This window comes from Opisthocomus hoazin, chromosome 2 (assembly GCF_030867145.1).
Source record: "Opisthocomus hoazin isolate bOpiHoa1 chromosome 2, bOpiHoa1.hap1, whole genome shotgun sequence".
In the NCBI taxonomy this organism is placed as follows: Eukaryota; Metazoa; Chordata; class Aves; order Opisthocomiformes; family Opisthocomidae; genus Opisthocomus; species Opisthocomus hoazin.
The window spans coordinates 92,144,443-92,165,264 of record NC_134415.1 but is presented as its reverse complement, the minus strand read 5'-3'; the positions used below and the strand labels follow the sequence as shown (position 1 = coordinate 92,165,264).

Here is a 20,822-nt window from a genome sequence, read left to right as displayed (position 1 = left end):
ATCTTCTTTATATTCACTTCTTAAAACATGAATTTGTTGATTTAACTCTATTCCTAAAGCATCATTCACCTCGACAATCAGCTTTTACATATTGTTGCTTAACCACACAACAGCAATTCAATGGGATGTGTTTGCTTGAAAAGGAAAAGGCAGACTTGGAGAAATACTGTGGTTTAAGAGCCAGAGCTGTTTTGTTCCAGAAACTACTTAAATTCTTCTGACAGTTGCTCAATAAATAACTTAATTACTTACACTCTAATAGACACAAATAGAACTATTTGAAGATTGTGAATGAGAGAATGATTTACCAGAGCCAGGCCCATTCATTTTTAAGATAAAAAATAACCCACTGTTCTGCCTCAATAGCTCATATTTGTGTTATTTTATGCTAGTATTAACTGCGCAAAGAACCATTAACAAATAACATCAACCATGTATCTGCTAGGAATCTTGCAATGCTAATGATGTTTTTTTAAAAAACCTTTTAAATGTTATTTAAACTGTGAAGTACTCAGACAAGTGAGATCACTGTCCATCTATTTACTTCAATAACTTGTACTGCCCTGGCTTTTCAGAACATGGAAAATTTCCAGTCTTTAGACAATAGTGTCATTTAAGCCAGTTTTCATTGACCTTTAAATCACCACCATTTGCTCTCAAAAACCATTAACAAGGATAAAAGTGAAGACTTTTTCTTCTTGCAGCATATCCTACTCAACTTCCACTTTAATGAAGAAGTCACTTCTGAAAAGAGACGTTATCTTCCATTTCTAGAGCTGACCTTATCTGCTGAAAAGGAACCAAGGAAAGCACCCCAGTTACGCCACAGCGACAAGGCAGTTCCTTACGCAAGGAGCTGTGGCGCTGAGAGGTAACAAGTCAGAAGGCAGGCAGGCTGACGTGAAAGCGTCAGGGCTGAGCTTGTGACCCAAGATTGCCAGCGAGCTTTCGGGTGCAGAGCAGAGCTGTTTTACCCAGGTTTGAGCTGTCTGTGCATGGCGTTCGGTGACATCCCTGAGCCCCATGTCCCAAGGGCACAGAGATCACAGAATTGTCGATGCTGGTTGGCACCACTGGAGATCACCCAGTCCAAGCCCCCTTCCCCAGCAGGGTCAGCTAGAGCAGTTATTTGGCCTTGGCTTCCTCTGAGGTAAAAATTTGGTATGGACCATGAATTTTCCCTTGTTTTTAATAAGGAGTGTTAGCAGTAAAAAGAAAATAGCTATTCTGGCAGAGTTTGCTGCTCAGATCAAGTGCTTTTTGAATGGTGCTCCATTCCAACATACATAGAAACCTGTTCCTGCTTTCAGTGGAAATCGTATCAGCAGATAGCATTGAAAACGTCTCCTGTATCTCAGCACATAACACTCTGAAAAAGTAAAGATCTCAGTTGACCACCTGCACATTTTAAGGTAAACTCAAACTATTTAATCTTAGGGCAAAGCCAAACAAGCTTTTACATCACAAGCATTATTTTGAGTGAGAGAAGTAACAAAGAGACAGCAAAGAAGTTATGTGAGCCATTTTTGAATCCTTACAAAATGGACATTTTCTTCCTTAGAAATTTTTACTTTGAACAGAATTGAATACAGGTGTAGCATAAGTATTGCGCCCTAGAACTATGAAGAGAGTAGAAGAGATTAAAAATAATGAAATTTGAGTTGAAAAGCAAGCAATTATTCAGCTTCAGTTATTTCATAGACTAGTCTCCTATCGCTCACAGAAATTATATTCAAATAATTTTCTGCTTAAACTCCAATTTTAATATTTGACTCAGTCACAGACATGCTATTCAAACAGAAAAAAAATTATGGGCTTGAGTCTATTGCCTGATAGAGCATACAGCATCTTCCTCGGGTTCTCACAGTGAACAGTGATCTCTCAGAGCATCATCTGAGGGAGCAGCACAAAGGCTTGCTAATGCAAAATAAGCCATTCTGGATTCTCCTGCATGTGCAAGGGTTTTAATACTCCTGCAAGTTATTTGTTGCAGTGATTAACACGGCTGGCTTACACGTGCCTCATCTCCCCATTATACAGGGTAAGGGCAAGCACAGCACAGAGACCCGCAGGCAAGCAGCTCCTGAGAGAGAGCTGCAGCTGGAGGCACAAAGGGTGCCCACACTGGTGTTCGAAAACCGCTCAGGTCTGAAAGCAATTGTCATTTTAAACAGATGGGCCCATGGATGCTGACCAGACTGCCTGAAGCGCAGTGCTGATCGCAGGGTCAGGTGCGAGCAGGAAGACCCCAGCCATGTCTGAACACATCTGCCTCCTGCTCTGCCCCTGTCCCGTTGTGGGATCTGCCACCACATCCTCATGCGAGACCTTGGGCTCAGACTTCCTGGACCCAAGCCTGAATGTCCTGGAAAGCTATCCAGCCTCACAAAACGGAGCTTCCAGGAAAGAGGAAGGAGTTCCCACTGGATGCTGCTTCACTCAGCTTCCCGCTCTCCGAGCGCGCAAGCCCTGGCACACCAGGGCACACTCAGCCGTTTCGACAGCTGCAGGGACATACATACCCGTCAGCTGCTCACCTGATTCTAGAGTGCCCGTATCCTGGCCAGAAGAAAATAAGAATTCTCAGTTTATTGTGATAAACAACTGGAAATCTGAGCAAGATGTTTAGCGTGATGTTTTCAGATAGCTTTTTGCACAAAGGATGAGCATTTGACAGCAAAACATTTGCCATAAAAAGGTGGCAAATGTAATTTTCCAATAAACACTGTGCCTTGTTGGCTACAAACATCTTCTTTCTACTGGAATCAACAAAGTGGAGAGAACAGGCATAGTTTACTTCTGATGATAAATCAAAGGTGTCCACCTCTTAAAATGACATTTAAATGGCATTTCTAATGCTCATTAACTACAAAATCTATTCCACTTACACACGACAATTTATTCTGTTGTTCTGCCCTCATGACCAACAAGCTGGGCTTTGATGGCTACCAGGAAACACAAGAAGCTTTAATAGCAGATGGGGAATTTCATGCCCAAGTTAGTGCTTTACAGTGCTTTCTCCACTAACAAGCAATCCTATCACAGAACTGACTTCTTAGGTTAGCAATTTTTTTCCCCTTACATTTAAAGAAAAGATTATTGTTTATAAATTCTCATGCAGAATAGATAAATCATTGTCTAGTGATAACGTGATTAGTTTTGTATTAAACTTAGATTCCAATTATTTGCAATATCATCTTATTCTCACCATAAGAAGCTAGTATTGATGATTTTTTTAATTGGTATTTTGTCCATTTCCCTTCTGTTCTTATTTTAATGGTTGGGATCATTGAATAGCTTGGTAACATCATTTGACAAATTTGTTATGGAAGTGGTTTTAACAACAGTGTTTTAACTAGGCTACACATAACCATAACAATTTTCTAAAAACCAGAACTAAGACTGACTATATTCCAATCCAAAAAAACTGTTTGACTTCTTGAGACACTCATCTTTAACAAGCATATAATAACTGCAATCTCATAGGTTAAAGTCTTAGTTAAATTCTGAATAATTTTTTAACACAGATCTTAAGCTAAAATATTTCAGAAAGTTCAATTAAATCTTACAAAAACTAGTCCAAATATAAGTGAATTTAGTTTGAACTCCAAAAAAGTGCTGTCGTAGTAGGTCCTTGGCATAAGAAGGGTTCGGCTGTACATCCATCCCACACCCAATTGTTATTGGTTTATTTTGGCCTCTCGATTTTAACCAATTTGTTACAACTACTGCACATATAGCAAAGCTACAATAATTTCCATCATTTTACATTCATATTTTCCATTTTCAAAGACAGAAGCCTTAAAAATAGAAAAATGCAAACAACCTGATCAGCAGCACTATTTCTGCTCTTATTTCCTATAAAACTTCCAACATGCATGAATGTATGAGATAGATAGACAGAAAAACTTTTTAGGACTGTGTCCAACAACAGCTTTTAACATGGGAAAAAATCTGCAGGTCCAACTCTATCTTAGACAGAGAAACCGAGAGGCATATGTTATTATTTTTAAGCCTATGTTATCTGATGTTAAAAAAAGTTCCAACATACCAGTTCTTCTCTGAAATTCACTCATGCAAAAAGTGAGTATTAAAATTTTACCAGCAACACCCAGGAAATGTATATTTATATTGTCTCTATAATGTGTATTTTATTACAGGGAAATGAATATATTTCAGAATAAACTAGTGATATTCTGAGTCAATTAAAAATTACTATAAGCCTTTATAGTAAAATTTGAGAAAAAAATTATACTAGATGGAACCTCAAGGTAACATTTTAAACATTAAACATGTGGAATATATCTGGCCCACTGTCATAAAAATTAACCTCATCCATTAGAGGCAAATGGTCTTGTACTTTCTCTCCCTTTTATATAAATCCAGTCATGACCCCGTGTAAAGTTTTTCATTTCATAAAGTCAATATCAATATTTTGGGGAAAAATTCAGCACGCAATGATGTCGGCTAACACAAACAGATATTATTATTGCTAGACTTTACTACACACCCACATGAAGCAAAGCAGCACAGGGTATGGAATGGACATAGTGAGGAGTCATGGAAGCAGTCTTACAGGGTGATGAAAGTATTCAAAAGGCATCATCTAGCAGTCACAGTAGGAGTGTTGCTGAAACGTTATTTGTGAGCTTCCTACCCATTAAAGGGACTCGAAGGCTCAAGTCCAATGTCAAAGCGAGGCAGAGGCTTTTCTGCGGACATTGCCATCGAAAGTCTATAGACCATACTTTCAGTCACCTTTCAAAGATGTCATTTGTTTCCCTGTAAAGCTCGAATGCCATGCACCAACCACGCATCAAATGACTGAGGTTATGACCATCCTCAAGAAGAATCTCATTTCAGTGTGTACACTGGAGTATTCTTATATTCTATGTGAAGTAGCAAACTGAAAATAGAAATAGGTACATAGCTTTCAGCAAATGGAAATAGGACAGAACTGAAATCTTTTTAGATATGCTACTTACTGAAGAATCACAAATCCGCCATGCTCGTATTCTACTTGTTTGTGAATAAACCGTTAATTAATTGAACAGAAAGCAAATCGTGTTCTGTGTTTTCACTTCCAGAAGCAAACATGTACATGTCACATTTAAGAACATGATTCTGGAAGGCTAAGGAAAACTCTCAAAGACATACTCTTGCCTGGAACAGGCAGCATGAACAACCTGCCATACAGTACAGCAAACCTGTATATTTGTATGTGCTTACAATAAATCTAAAGAAGCACTCCAGGAGAAAAGTTAAACCAAACAGAATAACACCCTGTAATATAAGAAAGCTGCCATAATATGGTGAACTTCTGTAAATGGAAATGTGCTGCTGTGTCTCTGTAAGCTACATTAGAGCTTCATCTCAGCAACAGTAAGCTGTTCCCTTAGATGGAACACTCCTCCACCAAATAAGCCCAAACTGTAGTTAATTTTCTTTTTCTAGAATACACTAAATAATTAAAGTTGTGAGGTCTCTTGTGAGGTCTCTAAATTCCCTTTTCCCCTAAGACTAAACAGAAATTCAAGTTAAATGTAGTTGCTTTGGGAATAAAGAGGTTAAAATGAGAACTGGGTTTTGACCACCTTTGTGCCAAAGGCACGGGTTCTCATTCAGCACAAACTGAAGCTTGCTTTCGTTTTTCTTATATTGCTCAGTACATGGTTCCCTGGAGTCCATCCTGTATTTCTGCTGATCGATTTACGCCTTCCGCATCAATGTCTACCTCTGGCTAGAAATCCCTGCTTTTCTTACAAGAATGACTTGCTTTGTTTGGTTTAGATGTATTTGATCTATACTCCCAGCAGCCTCACATACACCTACAGCAGTCTTCTAAAAAATACTGTTTTTTCTGCATGTAGTTTAATCACTTAACACTCGTTAGCAGAAGAAGATCCTTGTACAAAGCAGAACTGACTTGTAACACCATCATTTAATTCAGAGAGTAGGGGCCAGGATGATAGACACCTCACTAACTTTTCTCCACCCAACAGCAAATTATACTACATTAATGCTACTCTACAATAGATTTGGTAAAGTTGTTGTGACCTAGTCTTTCTATGTTTGTTTTAAATTTATTATAATTCATACTACTGATACTTTTTATTGAAGAGCACACATAAGAAAACAGTTGCATAAAGCTATAAAACTTTGCTAAAAAGGATGGAAATGCCATGCAAGAAATAAAAGGGTCCATTTCTATCTGAAAACTGTTGTCTCTGGCGTTTTCCAGAAGCCTTGTATCAGCAGGGGCATATGGCTGTCTCAAAAGCTGCGTGTGAAAATCTCCCAGATTAAAAGTATCTAGCCATAAATATAGAGAAACACAAGATATAATAAAACACACAATCATCCCATTGTTATGCTCTTAAAGGCCTTCTCTTCACTTGCAATTTTCCATTTTAAGATCTGACTATTTAGCCTATCTATTTAGAAAGCTTCTAGGCAGAGACAGAAAACTACGATGTTAGAATATCTAAGCAACTGCAAAGTTAGAGTGATTTTGCTGGGGTTTTTTCCTTCCTTTTTTGGACTTCACCAGATACAGCTATGGGAATAACTGACATTTTTTGAAAAAAGGTACTGTATCTTGTATTGGAAATGCAATCATGACACAATGTTGGGTTGCAGAGTAATGGGAGTATTTTGAACAGAGAAGCTGCGGAACGTGTAAGCAGGGGATATGGGTGGTGCTGAAGGACGTGCAACAAATGTACAGAAAATAAGAGCTGGAGAAATTCCAGCCCTGAAGGAAAACAGCCTCTGGACATGGGCTGGGATATATATAGAATGAGCTAATAAAGCATTGTAATGTTTCTAAGTCACTGGTGTCTCATACGAAATACTACTGGTACCTTGTTTTGCAATATCAGGAGATAGCAACGGGAATTACTGGGGACTTGGAAAAAGCTCTCTGCATGGAGGCAGAGAGTAGGATCCCTCTATCTCTAGGAAGATCTCAACCTAAATGAAAACAAACTACTAAATGCTTGTCAATCACCTCTAATAGTTCCTTGGCTATATGCTCATGTTGCCTACGCATACATCCCCACTGCTGGTGACACCTACTTGTAAACACATGCGGTAATAATGCAATTTCTTTTTTATCCCACTGATACCTGAAAGCAGGCCCTTTCCCTTCCATAGAATAGCCCTGGGGAGGGAGAAAGAAGCACACGCTTTTTTCTTAGTACTTCCCAAGCAATGTATTGCCAGTTTAAATAGAACATGGAAGGGTGAAAGGACAGCCTGTGAGTGCACACACGTCACGTCTCTGAGAACAACTGACAGCTACAGAAAAGTAGCAGGTCTTCTTCCTTTAAATGCTCCTCCATGTGTAAATACACCCTACTAAGCAATCCCAGCAGTGCTTGCCCCGGGGGAGTGCTACCTCCTCTAGGAGGGTTTCAGAACAGCCATTTTGATAAAAACTGAAGGCCTGCTGTCCGAAATGCAAACTCTGTAACTCCTCAGCAACAGCAAGTTCAACACAAATGTTAAACAGCCATGAGTACTGATCTCTAGTCTAGAAACACTCAGCAAAGAAGTCAGAGCTGCTGCTTAAGTTGAGAACCATCAGCTGACTCCAGTTGTGCAATGAACAACTTACTGATGGAAAACTATTTCATTTTAACTACTTCATAATATCCGTGCAATTGTTATCCTGCTTCTTTGATAAAAGAGAATCCCTTGGACATCTCAGCACACCCCAAGATAACACACAAGTCTTCTAAAAGGACCTTTTTTTGTCAGTCTGAAAGGCTAAGCATGCCTGACACTGAAGGCATGCACAACAGGCTCAATAAACAAGCTGTGGCTTCTCCTCCCTTCCTAAGCACTTTTCACCAAAAAACAGACCTTTTATTCTCTACAGATTAAGTAGTTTCTAACTTTACCATTTCTGGCTGTATTTGGCTGAGTTGAAAGATTTACCTCACCTCCTGAAGCAAAAAAGTTGCATTGCTCTATGGAGAAGCTTATGAGTAAACTAGCATATATGTCATAGGCAGTGATGTGGTGGCCAGAGTCCTGGAGCAAAATATAGAGCAACTGAGACTGATGGCAGAAACATATTTATTATTCCTAAGTATGCTCCTAAAGATTAAAAGGATATGTTCTTTCCCTGAAAGCCATTCCAAATGATGAGAGTTTGAGACACTTTGGTAAGAAGCTGGCATTAATATACTGAAGACCATTAACAGCAAAAAGTTCAGGTCTTCAAGTCAAGGGATTCAGATCTTAAAACCAAAATTATCACCTGGTTAATCCTGGAGCCACCAGTATCAGTGCTATGTCCTGCTTTACTTTGAGCACTGTCATAGAGGATCTGACATTACTAGGATCATCCGCAAAGGGATTGACACTCTCTGGATAAGAGAATGTGAAAACTCAAGTTGCTGTTCCAAAGTCTGATGGGACACCTGAAAAAATCTTGGACCACCCAGTTTGTTCATGTGGCACAAGCTCTCAGTTGTCTGTGTTGTCTTAAATGAGTTATAGGATGGTGCAGAATTCCAGTCCACTGATATACAAGCTGTTGTCAACAGCCGTCCACAACTTAAGGTCTGTCCAAAGGCCCTCAGTCCAGAAGGGAGGTGACTCTCTCTACTGTTTTCCATGAGAGGTAAAGATGAAGTAACATCCATTTGCAGACACTGTGTGGGATTTGAAGTCTGTCTTGAAAAGGTGTTGAACTAAGGAAAGTTACGTCTCTCTTACTGAAGCAAGTGACTCTTAAAAGGTTTGCTTCAGGGGCCAAATGATGTTGACAGTCAGGGGGCTGCTAAATCTGGCAGGTTGACAGAGGCTCTTTCATGAGGGGAAAATTTTGGTAGATAAACATTGCTTGAATAGAGTAGGACAGAGCCACTGAGTAGACCTCTCCTCTATATTACCTGATACTTCAATGTTGCTCACAAGTCTTTGGCCAAGTCGAGGTGTGAAAACTAAATGAAATCTCTGCTCTTAAAGTACATTTCATTAAAGAATGAACTACTCTGGGAAATCTGGAAGCTTATAAGCAGAAGGCAGTATTGTGGGCTGGCGTACAGTCAAAATATCTCCAAAAATTCAGGAAAAAAGGAAGACATTGAAGAGTGACATGGTTATATATTGGTACAAGTCCCAATTATTGAGACGAAACTATAACTTGCCAAAAGAATATTGCTATTTTAAAAAGGCAATGATATGGTTCATTTGTTGAAAAGGATATAGCCTACCTTTTATGTGGTGTTGACACTAGAGAGAAAAGATTCTTCAGAGTAAAGACATTTAACTTGGGATCATGTACTTTCTGTCTGGTCTTCTGCATGTAAAGTCATAAGATGACTGTTCTAATAAGCCAAACAGGAAGGGTCTAATAAGCACTGCATTAATAACAGTCACACAAACTGTCCTTCCCTTGTGGCAAAAGGCATCAGTAAGAAACCGCTTTGTTCCAGAAGACTCAGCAGGATGCTTAGATCACCACCACATGCCAAAGCCCATAGAAGTATAAGTTCCTGTTGGCTCAGAGTGCAGATGCCCTTGAGACAATAAATTTCAGTCCTCCAAATCAGTGGAAGAGGAAGAACTTTCTGTTCTAATCTCACACACAAGATGGTAGAAAAGTGCGAAAAATAAGAGTACAAAGCAAATGAGGACAGGGATCCCCTGGAATTATCCAGGGTGGTGTGAATGAAGTGGAGAAGGAAACAGATCAACAGGTGTGGCCCATACAATGATTTTCACACTCTTGCACAGAAACCACCAAGGATGGTGTTGTAGACGGGCCCAGAGTGTTGCTAGCAGTCTTCCCTGGAAGACTGTGCTAAGAGGGGAAAGAAAATGACCAAACACTGACTGCTGCCAAACATTTTGAGAGAGACATGTTTTGAGTAGGGATGGCCTCATTTCCTCACGCTCACAGCCCAGATGTACTCCCTCCAGAAAAAACAGAGCAACGCACCACCAAGAGGTAAGAACTTGGGTCTGAAAGCCAGAAATTCCATGCTTGTGATGTGTTTTAGGACAAAACCGCTTTTATGACCGTGACGAAAAGTCCCTAGGAGATTAACTGTGTAAGAAATCATCTATGCAGCTTGTGAGAGCTGGAAGAGTCTAACCATAGGTAAACTCACACAAGACTAAATGAAAGAATAGCTCAAAGCATGACTTCTGTAAATACCATAATTCCACTCTTGCGGTGAGTGATACCTACATGCAAGCACCAAGTACATACAAAAAGAAAACCACATGGAGGCCATTGTATTTCATAATGCTAGGTCAGTACTATATATTCGCATTTTAGCATAGGCTAATCATTCATGATTTTCTTCTAAGTTGCAAGTTTAATAAAAAGAGAAAAATTCACACTAATGAAACTTTTTGTCAAAATATTACTAAAAGCCATGAATTAACACAGTTCAAGAGAGACCAGGTGACTTACACAAGTATAACCTAAAGAGTATCCTAATGTTTTCAAAATCAAGATAGAACTTTTTTTCATTCAACTACAACTATTTCTTATAATGAGAGATTGGCTTAACATTTACAGAGCACTCTAATACCGAAATGAGGCCAACTGACATCTCCTGTGCAAGATTCTGACACCTTCCACTGCACCAGCATTACTGGCTGGTGACAGACCAAGCTGAATAGACCTTGGGCACAGTCCAGCGTAGTGTGTTTCTAGAAGACAGTCTAGGAGAAGAGAGGAATTCAACACTCTCCCACCATGCCAACTCTCCTTTTCCAACTTTTCAAATGTTAAACGTTATGCTAGGAGAATCTATTAGACTCACTTTCAAGCCGAGGAAGCAACAGTATGCTAAGCTAAATTTTAGCTTGATGAAGGTAACAGAGCAGATCAGAATCATGCCAAAGAGTAGAATTACTGCGTGTCATGAGATGTGATGGTGCTTCAATTCCATGGAAAGCCTTTACAAAAAAAAAGAGGAACAGCTGCCTGGAAAGTATCAACCATTGTCATATTCACAAGAGACAAAAGTGAAAAGGACAAACCGACATATATGTCAAAAGTGCTTGGTGAGGGCCTGCAACCGCCATCATCACTAGACTTTTGAAGTCGACATGAGAAGACTGTCTAAAATGAGAAGAAATGCTACAACTATGCTAATTCTCTGTCGTATTGTTACAGAATCACTTGCCACCTGATACAAGTTTTTAATACACACACAACCCACACTAGTGCGTGTTGGAGACTGGAACACCAACAGGCTATTTTCAAAGAAGCATTTTGCTGTATTTTATGTCTTTATTGCAACATTCTTCAATTTCAGAAACTGCCTTAATGATCAAGCCCTTACAAGATGTAAAAAACCATCACACTTTGGTTTTTTTTCCTTTCCAGATGAAAATTCTACATAGTTTTTAGAGAAAAAATACTAGGAAAATAACTCTGAAACTATTGCTTTGTTCTATCTTTTAATGTCATTTTATGTTACACAACAATCATTTTTAACTAAATGAAGATACTAAGACAATTATCCATAGTAACAAACAGATTAGTAAAGTCTTTAACAACATATATATCTGTTTTGTCTGGGAAAAAGTATCTAGATGTGCTGAAAAAATCTGAGGGGCCAGTTATACTGATGAAAAATTTAGGTCAAATGAATCCAGATCTTATGGTCTTAATCAAGAAAATATCACATATCTGAGGGTCAGACAGTCACAAAGCAGCACCGGGAACTGAACTTTCTTGGCTCGTGTTCCAGCAGTACATGACAAGTTTTTGGCCTCCTGTAAGCCAAATCTGGTTTCTGAAGAGATTTGGATGTCAAAGGCATCCAGTGGAAATAAGAAAAAGAAAAATCCAGATTCAAATGAAAGCCTCACTAAAAACCACCAAAAAAATTATGAAATGTACTGCAGGATCAACCTTGTGCTGGCAAACAGACTGCAACTTCTGCTGCCAAGGTCTAACATTTTGTAAGCACTGTCACAGGAAATAAATATTTCCCTTTTCTCTAATTCATTTTTTTTATAAAACAGTGATGTTATTTTGCAGCTGACAATCTCAAAATATAAACACTACTATGTCAACAGAAAAAGAACACACACTTGCAGCACTTGCATTCAGTAGAGTGCATCTGAACCACCATAAATATAATTACATACAATAAATTTAAATAAATACATTCCCTTTGAGGAATATGAGGACAGGAACCAATCTCAAATTTGTATGTGCTGAGTCAGTCACGCACTTGCACGAGGAGGCAATCTGGTATAATATCAGCACTTGCAAGCCAAGTATTTAGTATGATAAATTGCCTTCTGAAAAGTTGGTACTAAAGATTGTTCGTAACATTCAAAGTGCTCTCTAAAAATATTAAAAGAGTTAAACTAAACACATTTTTAAAATGCTTATTAAAAGTCAATTCAAAATGCAATCTTGCTTAGACTTGGAGCAAATAAGAGACCTCTACATATGCTACGTCTAGTCATTTGCGAAGAAGGAAAACAAGAAAAACAGAAAGGGCTGGAAGAATTATTACAGAAGAAATCTTCTGTGAGAACACTTTGCTGAACAAGATCTGCTTCTATATTTAAAAAAAAAAAAAAGAAAAATCACTTCAAAGCTAAGGCTGACATACTTTGCCTTTTAAGAGACTGTATCTGTATCTCCAATATGCAGCATCAGTTTCAATATAGCTGCTTTAAAAATGGTTCCTAGTCAGCTTGACAGCATGTGACTTCATCAGGAAGCTATTTCAGAGGAACTTTGCCATGCCTGTGTGGCTGCAATAGTTACCAGGGCTTGCTTTGTTCATATTCTGTTTGAAATGGCTTTTCCTGCTAGGAATGGAAATACACAAACTGTCACCTAACGTGTTAGCAACATCCAAAGTCTTCAGCATAGCAGTATTTGGCAATTTTTCCTCCCCTCTCTGAATGCTGAGTTTACACAAGAACCTAAAACTCCTGGGTGTTCTCTACATGATGTAAAAAGTTGATTTTGGATTCTCAGAGACAATTTCCATTGAACTTCCCCATATTTATTCTTTTTGGATGAATAAAGCAACTGAAAGAACTGTTCTATTTTAGAAATGCAGTTATAGAAATAGATTACTTCTTGGTAAGTCAGCAAAAGTTGTCATATGTATGTACACGCTTTGTGCAACTGAAGAATTTTTTACTTCAGGAATTTATTTTTAAATGATAGATAGAAACTCTGTACCAAAAAGTGACCTAGTAGAGATTCCGAGGTAATGCTCTTAATGACAGCTCGATCACTGCAACAAAACCACAACTCCATTACATTCCCAGCATAAGCCTTTAAAGCTTTTATCTGTACGGATCAAGATTCCTTCTCTGACCTAACTGCTGGAGGAATCTCTATCTTCCTCCATGCTCCTCAACATTTGTGACGAAGACCAGAGAGACTGGTCTTCTAAATTATAGTCTGTAACTATGTGGTGTAGGTAGGTGCATGTTACAGATCTGCTAGCAGATCTGTACTCTTTATTTCTAAAATAACACTCTTGTTCACTAAACTGGTGGATTTTAAGTTGAATATTTAACAGAGAACAATGCAATTTTGAGTTTTAGTTTTACAAAAAAATGTGAACTATCCAGATGAGCTTCGAACCAGTGAGTGAAGTTACTTTGCAGCTGGTTCTCTTGAGAAATGTTGCTTAATCAGACAGTCAGCTGGTCAGCCATGAACATTTATTCTATAATTGCAAAATACTGCCTCAGGGTGAAAAAGATCTTGCCTGAGCCACAGTGTCCTTCTATAACTGTAAGCACATCCTGTGAGCCCATACTGTCTTCTAAAAGCACATAAGGGAGTCACAGAACATGATCTCATTTAACAATCCCATGAGACACCTATTTATTAACTCTAAATTAATTTTCATTATTTGTTGCCTGAAGACATAACTTGTGAGCCAAGGGTTTCAAACTCACTTCACAATGTAAAGAAATCTAACTGAATATAAAAAAACCTTACAGATTTAAAGAAGGCATTGTCTTGCAACTTCCAGTGTGATAAATATGATCTGCAGCAATTTCTGAGCTGTGATAAGAGACAGTAATAAAAATACTCTGAAATGAAAAACATTCTGAAAGCATAACAGTCATTTATCAGTAAAGACAGCATTTAGATATGAGATAAAACAGATACATACAGTTCTTACAGATAAGACCTCTTTTTTAAGGTATGATAAGATCATATCTTTTTCCTGAACTGTAAAAAAATCAAGAATAAAAAACACGAGACTGTATAGACTGGACTAAATTTTATATCTTTCACTCCTTTTCTCCTCCTGTACGTTAAATTAAGGGTTTCTTTTTCTTCCCAGTCAGTTCAGCTCACAGAGGGTGCCGATTATGAGGGATGCCAATACACAAAGCTTAATATGAAACGAGTCACGCTCTAGAATATCATTTCAAACCAAATGATGTTCATCGCTTTGCACAGTTTTTTCCTCAGAAAAAAACAAATCTCTGTGACAGAGCTCAGTGAAAGATCACAAAGTGTAGGTATTTCTTAAGTAGCAAAGAGTCAGTCAAAGGGGAAACTCCTTCCAGTCCTTTCCTCTGAGACCTCTGATGAACACTGGCATCAGCACTGTGGTGTGGGACGATGAGAGCAGGTAGTGAGATAACGTGAACGTAACAGCTGGGAATTTTAAGGGGAAGAGTAAACATCGGAGTCGGCAGATGATATTTGGCTCTTAAAAAAATATTTATGAGATCCTTATTAGGCAGAAGACTGTACATGTTTTTCAGCCATCTTTACTCACATGAGTCATTAAAACACTCATTTGAAATGAGGAATTAGTGAGGAAATTCAGCAGAAGTAGAAATAAAACAGACTTTTATAAATAACTTATACGTCTCCCCAGACAGTCAGTCATGTATATAAAGCACACATGTAGTTGGGGAAGCAGCAGGCAGATGGATATAGCCAAGGCTGACTTCAGTAGCTCAGGAGTACAACAACTGAATACCAAAAGACATACCAGCTAAAACAGGATTTAATATTGTTTAAAGCATCATTCATTCACTGGCAGCTCAACTGCAGTGAAAAACACCATGTGAAAGACCAAATTGTGGAATGTCCCACGCAGCTATATATTTTTTAAGTTAAATGATATGGGAAAGAAATTACCTAAGTAGTATAATCTGCCTTGAATTAGCTGATTTTCAACAAGGAAATGAACACTTTTTTGGAAGAAAAAAATCATACTTCATTCCAATTTTGGAAAAGAAAATCATACTTTTAAGAACATAGAATTATTAGGATGCTCAATGAGCACTTGGATCGTTACTGTCACTGTTCAGAATAGCTAAATATATCAACAGAATGGAAGTTCAATATCCAAGGGACAGAATAGCAAGCTTTTTAAAGTAGAACAGAGGAAAATCCATGGGGAACACAGAAAGTTAGTACAATGTTATTTATATGCAGCAGTACTGTTACACTGCAGTCATTTGCTGAGTTGGGAAAGTTCAACTTCATTTGTTGAGTTGAGAAAGTTCAGCTTGCTATTCCAATGCCTGAACAATGTACATATTATCGCTATTATGCCTTGCTTTTGAAAGCTTTTTATATCTTATTTAAAACTAATAGGAGAATAAAATGTAAGCTTATGATGACATACAAAGTTTTAAAGTCTACTCCATTTTCATTATAGGAGAGGCCAAAGAGTGGCTTAGTTGCACAGTGGAGAACTCAGTTGTTCTTTTTTCCCAAAATATCTGTGCTAACTGCATGTCTACAGTCTAATTTATTTCAAGTTAACTGTACAGATCCATAAATTTATTAGTGATAGCGCAATGTGAACTAGGATTTAACCTTAATATCTAGAGGAGAAAGATTTAGGATCCTTTCCAAGTCCTCTGCAGCTAAAAATGTCACCAAATTAAAAAAAAAAAAAAAGACAAAAAGTTGAAATGTTTCCTCTCCCTGTCCCTATCTCCCAAATCAGTTTTTTCCCCATGTCTTGAGTGTTCTTAGAATTAGACTGAACAATGGAGTTCAGGAGTTTGAAAATCTCAAAGGAGGCTGGTGGGTTATTTCAATTTGCTGTTGCAAATTGCATCTCAGCAGTTGCAGACTGACACTCAGCTGAAGTGTGGTCTAATTTAACAGGGTTTTTTTCTCCACAGATCCCCCAGAGGTTAGGGGAGAAAGTGAGAAGTACATGCATGGGCAGAGATGCTCCTTGTGCAATCTCCTATACAGTAATGAATATCAAAACAAGGGGCAATGAGACAAGCTTAAGCAAAGACTTGATTTCCAGTCACATTCAGCACATCCTGGAAGGCCAATAAAATCACCACAGTGGTAAATACTGAGGGGAAAAAAGGAGATGACTTCTCTTGCTAGGGGAGGCACCTAAAAGCTACAGATCATTAAACAGGTTTAAATAAGCATTCTTGAGGTCTTTTTGAACTTGTTAATGTGTATAGAAGTGGGAATTCTTGTTTTCTGCAGTTGGCCAGATGGTCCTGACTCATTCTGTCAGTCACAAAGCCAAAATGATTTTTACATTCAGAACTATAAAACCTTGAAGCCATAAGTCTTCTCCCACAAATACCTTCTGAAGAATTTGTGAGTGGTCATTTGTTCCCTTTAATCTTGCAAGCTTCTTACTTTTGATCAATGCCTTGACTGTAAAAAACCTATTTCTGTTAACAGAGCTATACACATACAGTTCATTTATCACTTCCTTTGCCAGAAACTTGGACAAAAGGCTCCAAAGTGTCATTCCAGTTTGCACTTGAAGGCACTGGTATACACTAGATTCTCAAACAGCAACCGTCATAAATCTCCAACTCAGCAGGCTGATGTTCAAGGGGCAAAGTGAAAGAGAAGCATTTATCCTTCTTTTATACCATTTCCTCATCACTCTATAAATACAGATACGTATACAGAATACAAGCACACTGTACCCAACCTATGAAACAAAAAACTATTAAGCAGAAAGACAGGTGTTTTGAGGATTATTATTTTTAAGGCGTCTGTAGGTACATATATAATGCATCCTTAGATTGTATACATATTATTTTTATGTATGTATGTATAAAATACCTACAATATAAGTATTTGTATAAGTAAAAGTCTATATGTTTCAGGTTGCTAAGACAGATCTAAGACTTCTTCTCTTGTCTCGTAATACACAGCTAGGATTCCAAGAAAGTCAGATTCAGTTAATGAGACTAAAAATGTACCCATGTTTTAACATAACTAAAAAGATCATTTGCCCTCTTAATGCAATACAAATTATTGTTTAATGTAGACTAAAAGTGTAGTTTAAATTGTCCCAGTTATTGCTGTTTTGGCTTACATTCAGCTACGGTAGAAAATCCCTGCAGAAATCTGCCAAGAGGAAAACAAGATACAATTACTTTTGTTTGAAGTATAAACTTACATACCTTGGCCTCCGAAATGCTAAACCATATTGTTGGCAAGCCAGTCCCACAGTGGGAGTATAAACAATAGGCATGAATCTTTCAATGTCAGAAGTCAGCACTTTATAGAAAAGCTTTTCATTTCGATCCTGAAGACTCATTAGTAGAATATACCTGTGGAGAATTATATGTAATTAGACAGACATCAAGTGAACATATGAAATAAATTTAGAAATAAAAAGGTGTTTAGATAATTAATTAAAGCTATTTTTGTTCTGTAACAGCCATTTTCTTGTTGAGAGTGTTTGAATTCCTCCTTGTCTTACAGCGCAAATTGTTCAGGCACAAAGCATAACAAACTGGTTGAGAGAGAGAGAAGCCAAAACCATCATAAAGTTGACAGAGTCTACATCCTTTGGGAGCTAATCCCTCTCAGGTACAAAACACTATGCTGCAATTGAGTATTTGGTCTGTCAGAACCTAATCCGTACGTATCAGTTGTTCCACTTGAAATGAGACCATCATTAAATAAAACTTAAACAAGCTTTCTTTCTTCCCCCCCAAAATGAAACTAAAAATGTTAGCTTTTTCTGCTCTTGCCTCGATAGAAATTTCTCTTAAATCCAGACTAATACTTCAAGTAAATACTTCACCTGAATACTGTAGGACAAAGCTTTCAAAAACAAAGCATACACATACGACCTTTCATCCTGTCATGTTTGTAATGAAATCTGCAACATTTTATCTCCTAATAGAAATCAGTTTTTCATTGCATTTGAAGAAGTCTTATATGTATTCAAAAAGAAAACCAATGATAAAAAAAAATCAGAGAAATGAGAGTGAAAAAAGTCCATACTTAGCTTGATCTACTTTTGATTACCATCACTCTAATATTGAATAAATACACTACTGCTCCAAGATCCCAAGCAGGAAGCCAAATTTCAGTGCTGAGTATAATAGATGATATGAGCCTATGAGTGACTTCAGGTTATACGAATTCACACAGGTATGTCACCACCAGTATGTCACCAGCCACGCTGGTCACTTTGTGAACACTTAATATTCAGGAATTTGATGATTCTAAACTGCTCCTCTATTTACTAGCTTTAGTAAGGTAAAGTATTATATTAAAAATTAAGTACTTCTCTGTACCAATAGGCTTACATAAAAACTTGAACTTATGTATACAATTGATGTAGGTTGGGGGTTTTTTGTAATTTACAATGGATTACTAATTACCTATATTCAAAAAGTTTAATATGCCCATCATTTTATTACACAAGTGTTGAGGAAATGCATACGACACTTTCATTCCAAAAGCCCGGAGGTTTATGTGCTTAAAGATTATTCACATGAATTTTCCTCCAACATACTCGTGCATCACATGCACCAATAAAATTTAATTCATACTTTCGGAAGACACAAATGCAGTCAGGGAACTATCTAACAAAGAATAGTTTAACAAATCTGCATTTGTTTCATTCAAGCTTAGCTTTTATATCCCCGTACATCAGGGAAGCATTTCTTTCGTGATCGGCTATATAAACCTTTAACAAGCGCTATAAGCAAGGCTATCGCAGCCAGTTTGGCAGCTGGTGGCTGTAATGAGGTGACAGAAGTGAGGCAAAACCATGTCCCTCCCCTTCTGTCACTAAGGGTGCTTTAGACCCTAAACAGATAAAGAGCTAGAAACCAGAGGGTTGAAGATGTACTCTAAATACCATCACCATGAGGCATCCTGAACCACCTTCCGTCATACACACTAGTTTTGAATGTTCTCCAAGGTTAAACTACATCCTGCACTTGTAGTTCTCGGCTACCGATATACATTCATATTCATTTTCCTTCATATTATTACATTTCCCTACTAGCATTTCATTTTCCCAGTATTTCATTATGATATAGCATAACTTTCAATGTCCTTGAATTCTTGAAGTATTTTCTTTATTAAAACTTTTCGACTATGGATGCTTATCCCAACATTTACCTCGAAATACAAACTCATCCACATAGAGGTGTGAATACATTTGTAGACATTTATTTTGTTTCCGGAGGATGTTGAAAGTGATGTTAGACAATATCACACGTACTCTGACCTGCTGTACTCCGGAGACTGCAACCATTCATGCAAGCCCCATCGTAATGTTTCAAAGCAGTTGCCAGTATACTTTTTTTCATTTGAAATGAGATGTGTTTATTTAAGCATTTAAAATACCTTTTCATTATTCCTTCATATTACTCAGAGCAAGCCTGGATTTTAAATGGGGTAAAGAAATCTTTTAAAAAAGAAATTAAAAGTTTAGCAAAAGGCTTCCTCAAGGGCTTCAAATAAAAAATTATTTGCTAAAACTCTCCGTTTTGTTTTTACTTTCCTATAGCATTAAATTGGGGGTTTAGTTTCTTATTTGCATTTACCAGGTAACTTTTATATTCAGGGTGTGCTAAAGAAATTGCAAAGATAATAACTACATAATACTTATAATCATATTTTCCAGTATTCCATACTTGGCCATATACAAATCAGCATAAGAAATACTACGATAAAGCGAAAAATACTTCTAGAGAGTTGCGGTTTTGATCAGAAGGCTACTTTTCAGTGACAGGTATAAAATATCTCTGCTTTCTCGGCACAGTAACTTGCTTAGGAGGATCAAATTTCTCAAAAATTCTTTCCTAGGGGGAAAACCAAAAATGCTTCATCCTCAGTGTGGTGTTGGTTACAATGCATTAGACAACAAGTACACATCTTTTAGCAACATCCAAGTAATCTGCACAACTAAAAGCATGAAGCAGTTTTCAGTGTTGTGTTTTGAAAAAACATGTATTTAAAATGCAGTATTTCATGGAATCTTTTACTGAAACCCACATTTAACTGAAAACATAGTGAAAATCAGCAATAAAACACTGAGAACAATCATTTGTGCTATAAAAAGGGAGAAAAATATTATCTGTCCTCAGACAAGGAGTCTTCAGTGAAGATTTCAGGGAATAGTTTCAGAGGAGGAAAACCAAGGCCTGGCAAGCAGAACAGAGGTGATTGCCAAGCATTCAAGTTTCAGTATGTCACTTTTCCCCCTTGCCTTGACTTCACCTAAGAACTTCTCATGCTAGTCTGCTGTTATGAAGGGAATGAAATACAGTGGCAACAAAAGGATATAAACTATATGTCATCCAAAACCCAAAAGAAAACCGATAGAACTACCAGAAAATTACTGATGATTTCTTAGGATAATTGGCCCTACTATCACTGGTGTAGATTTTACAAGGTAAAATGTAATGGTAAGAAAAAAAAAACAACAAAACAAACCCACAGTTTGTTTGCTCTTATCTTGCAAAATGTGGGAGGATACGTTATTATTTTTAACTTCTGTAAGATACTTAGCTCCATTACTTTGCATCATCAGTATCTATATAGAAATGTTACTAAAGGCAGTGAAATTTAAGAAAAG

The 20,822-nt window shown here is 37.6% G+C and overlaps 1 protein-coding gene across 1 annotated transcript in view; it reads right to left on the bottom strand.

Moving 5' to 3' along the window:
- Positions 1 to 20,822, bottom strand: part of ME1 (malic enzyme 1) — a 185,258-nt gene that overhangs the window by 112,990 nt on the left and 51,446 nt on the right. The window contains exon 3 of the mRNA XM_075414440.1: positions 17,398 to 17,547. Within this exon, the coding sequence (XP_075270555.1) occupies positions 17,398 to 17,547 (150 nt within the window). The remainder of the gene's footprint in view (positions 1 to 17,397; positions 17,548 to 20,822) is intronic.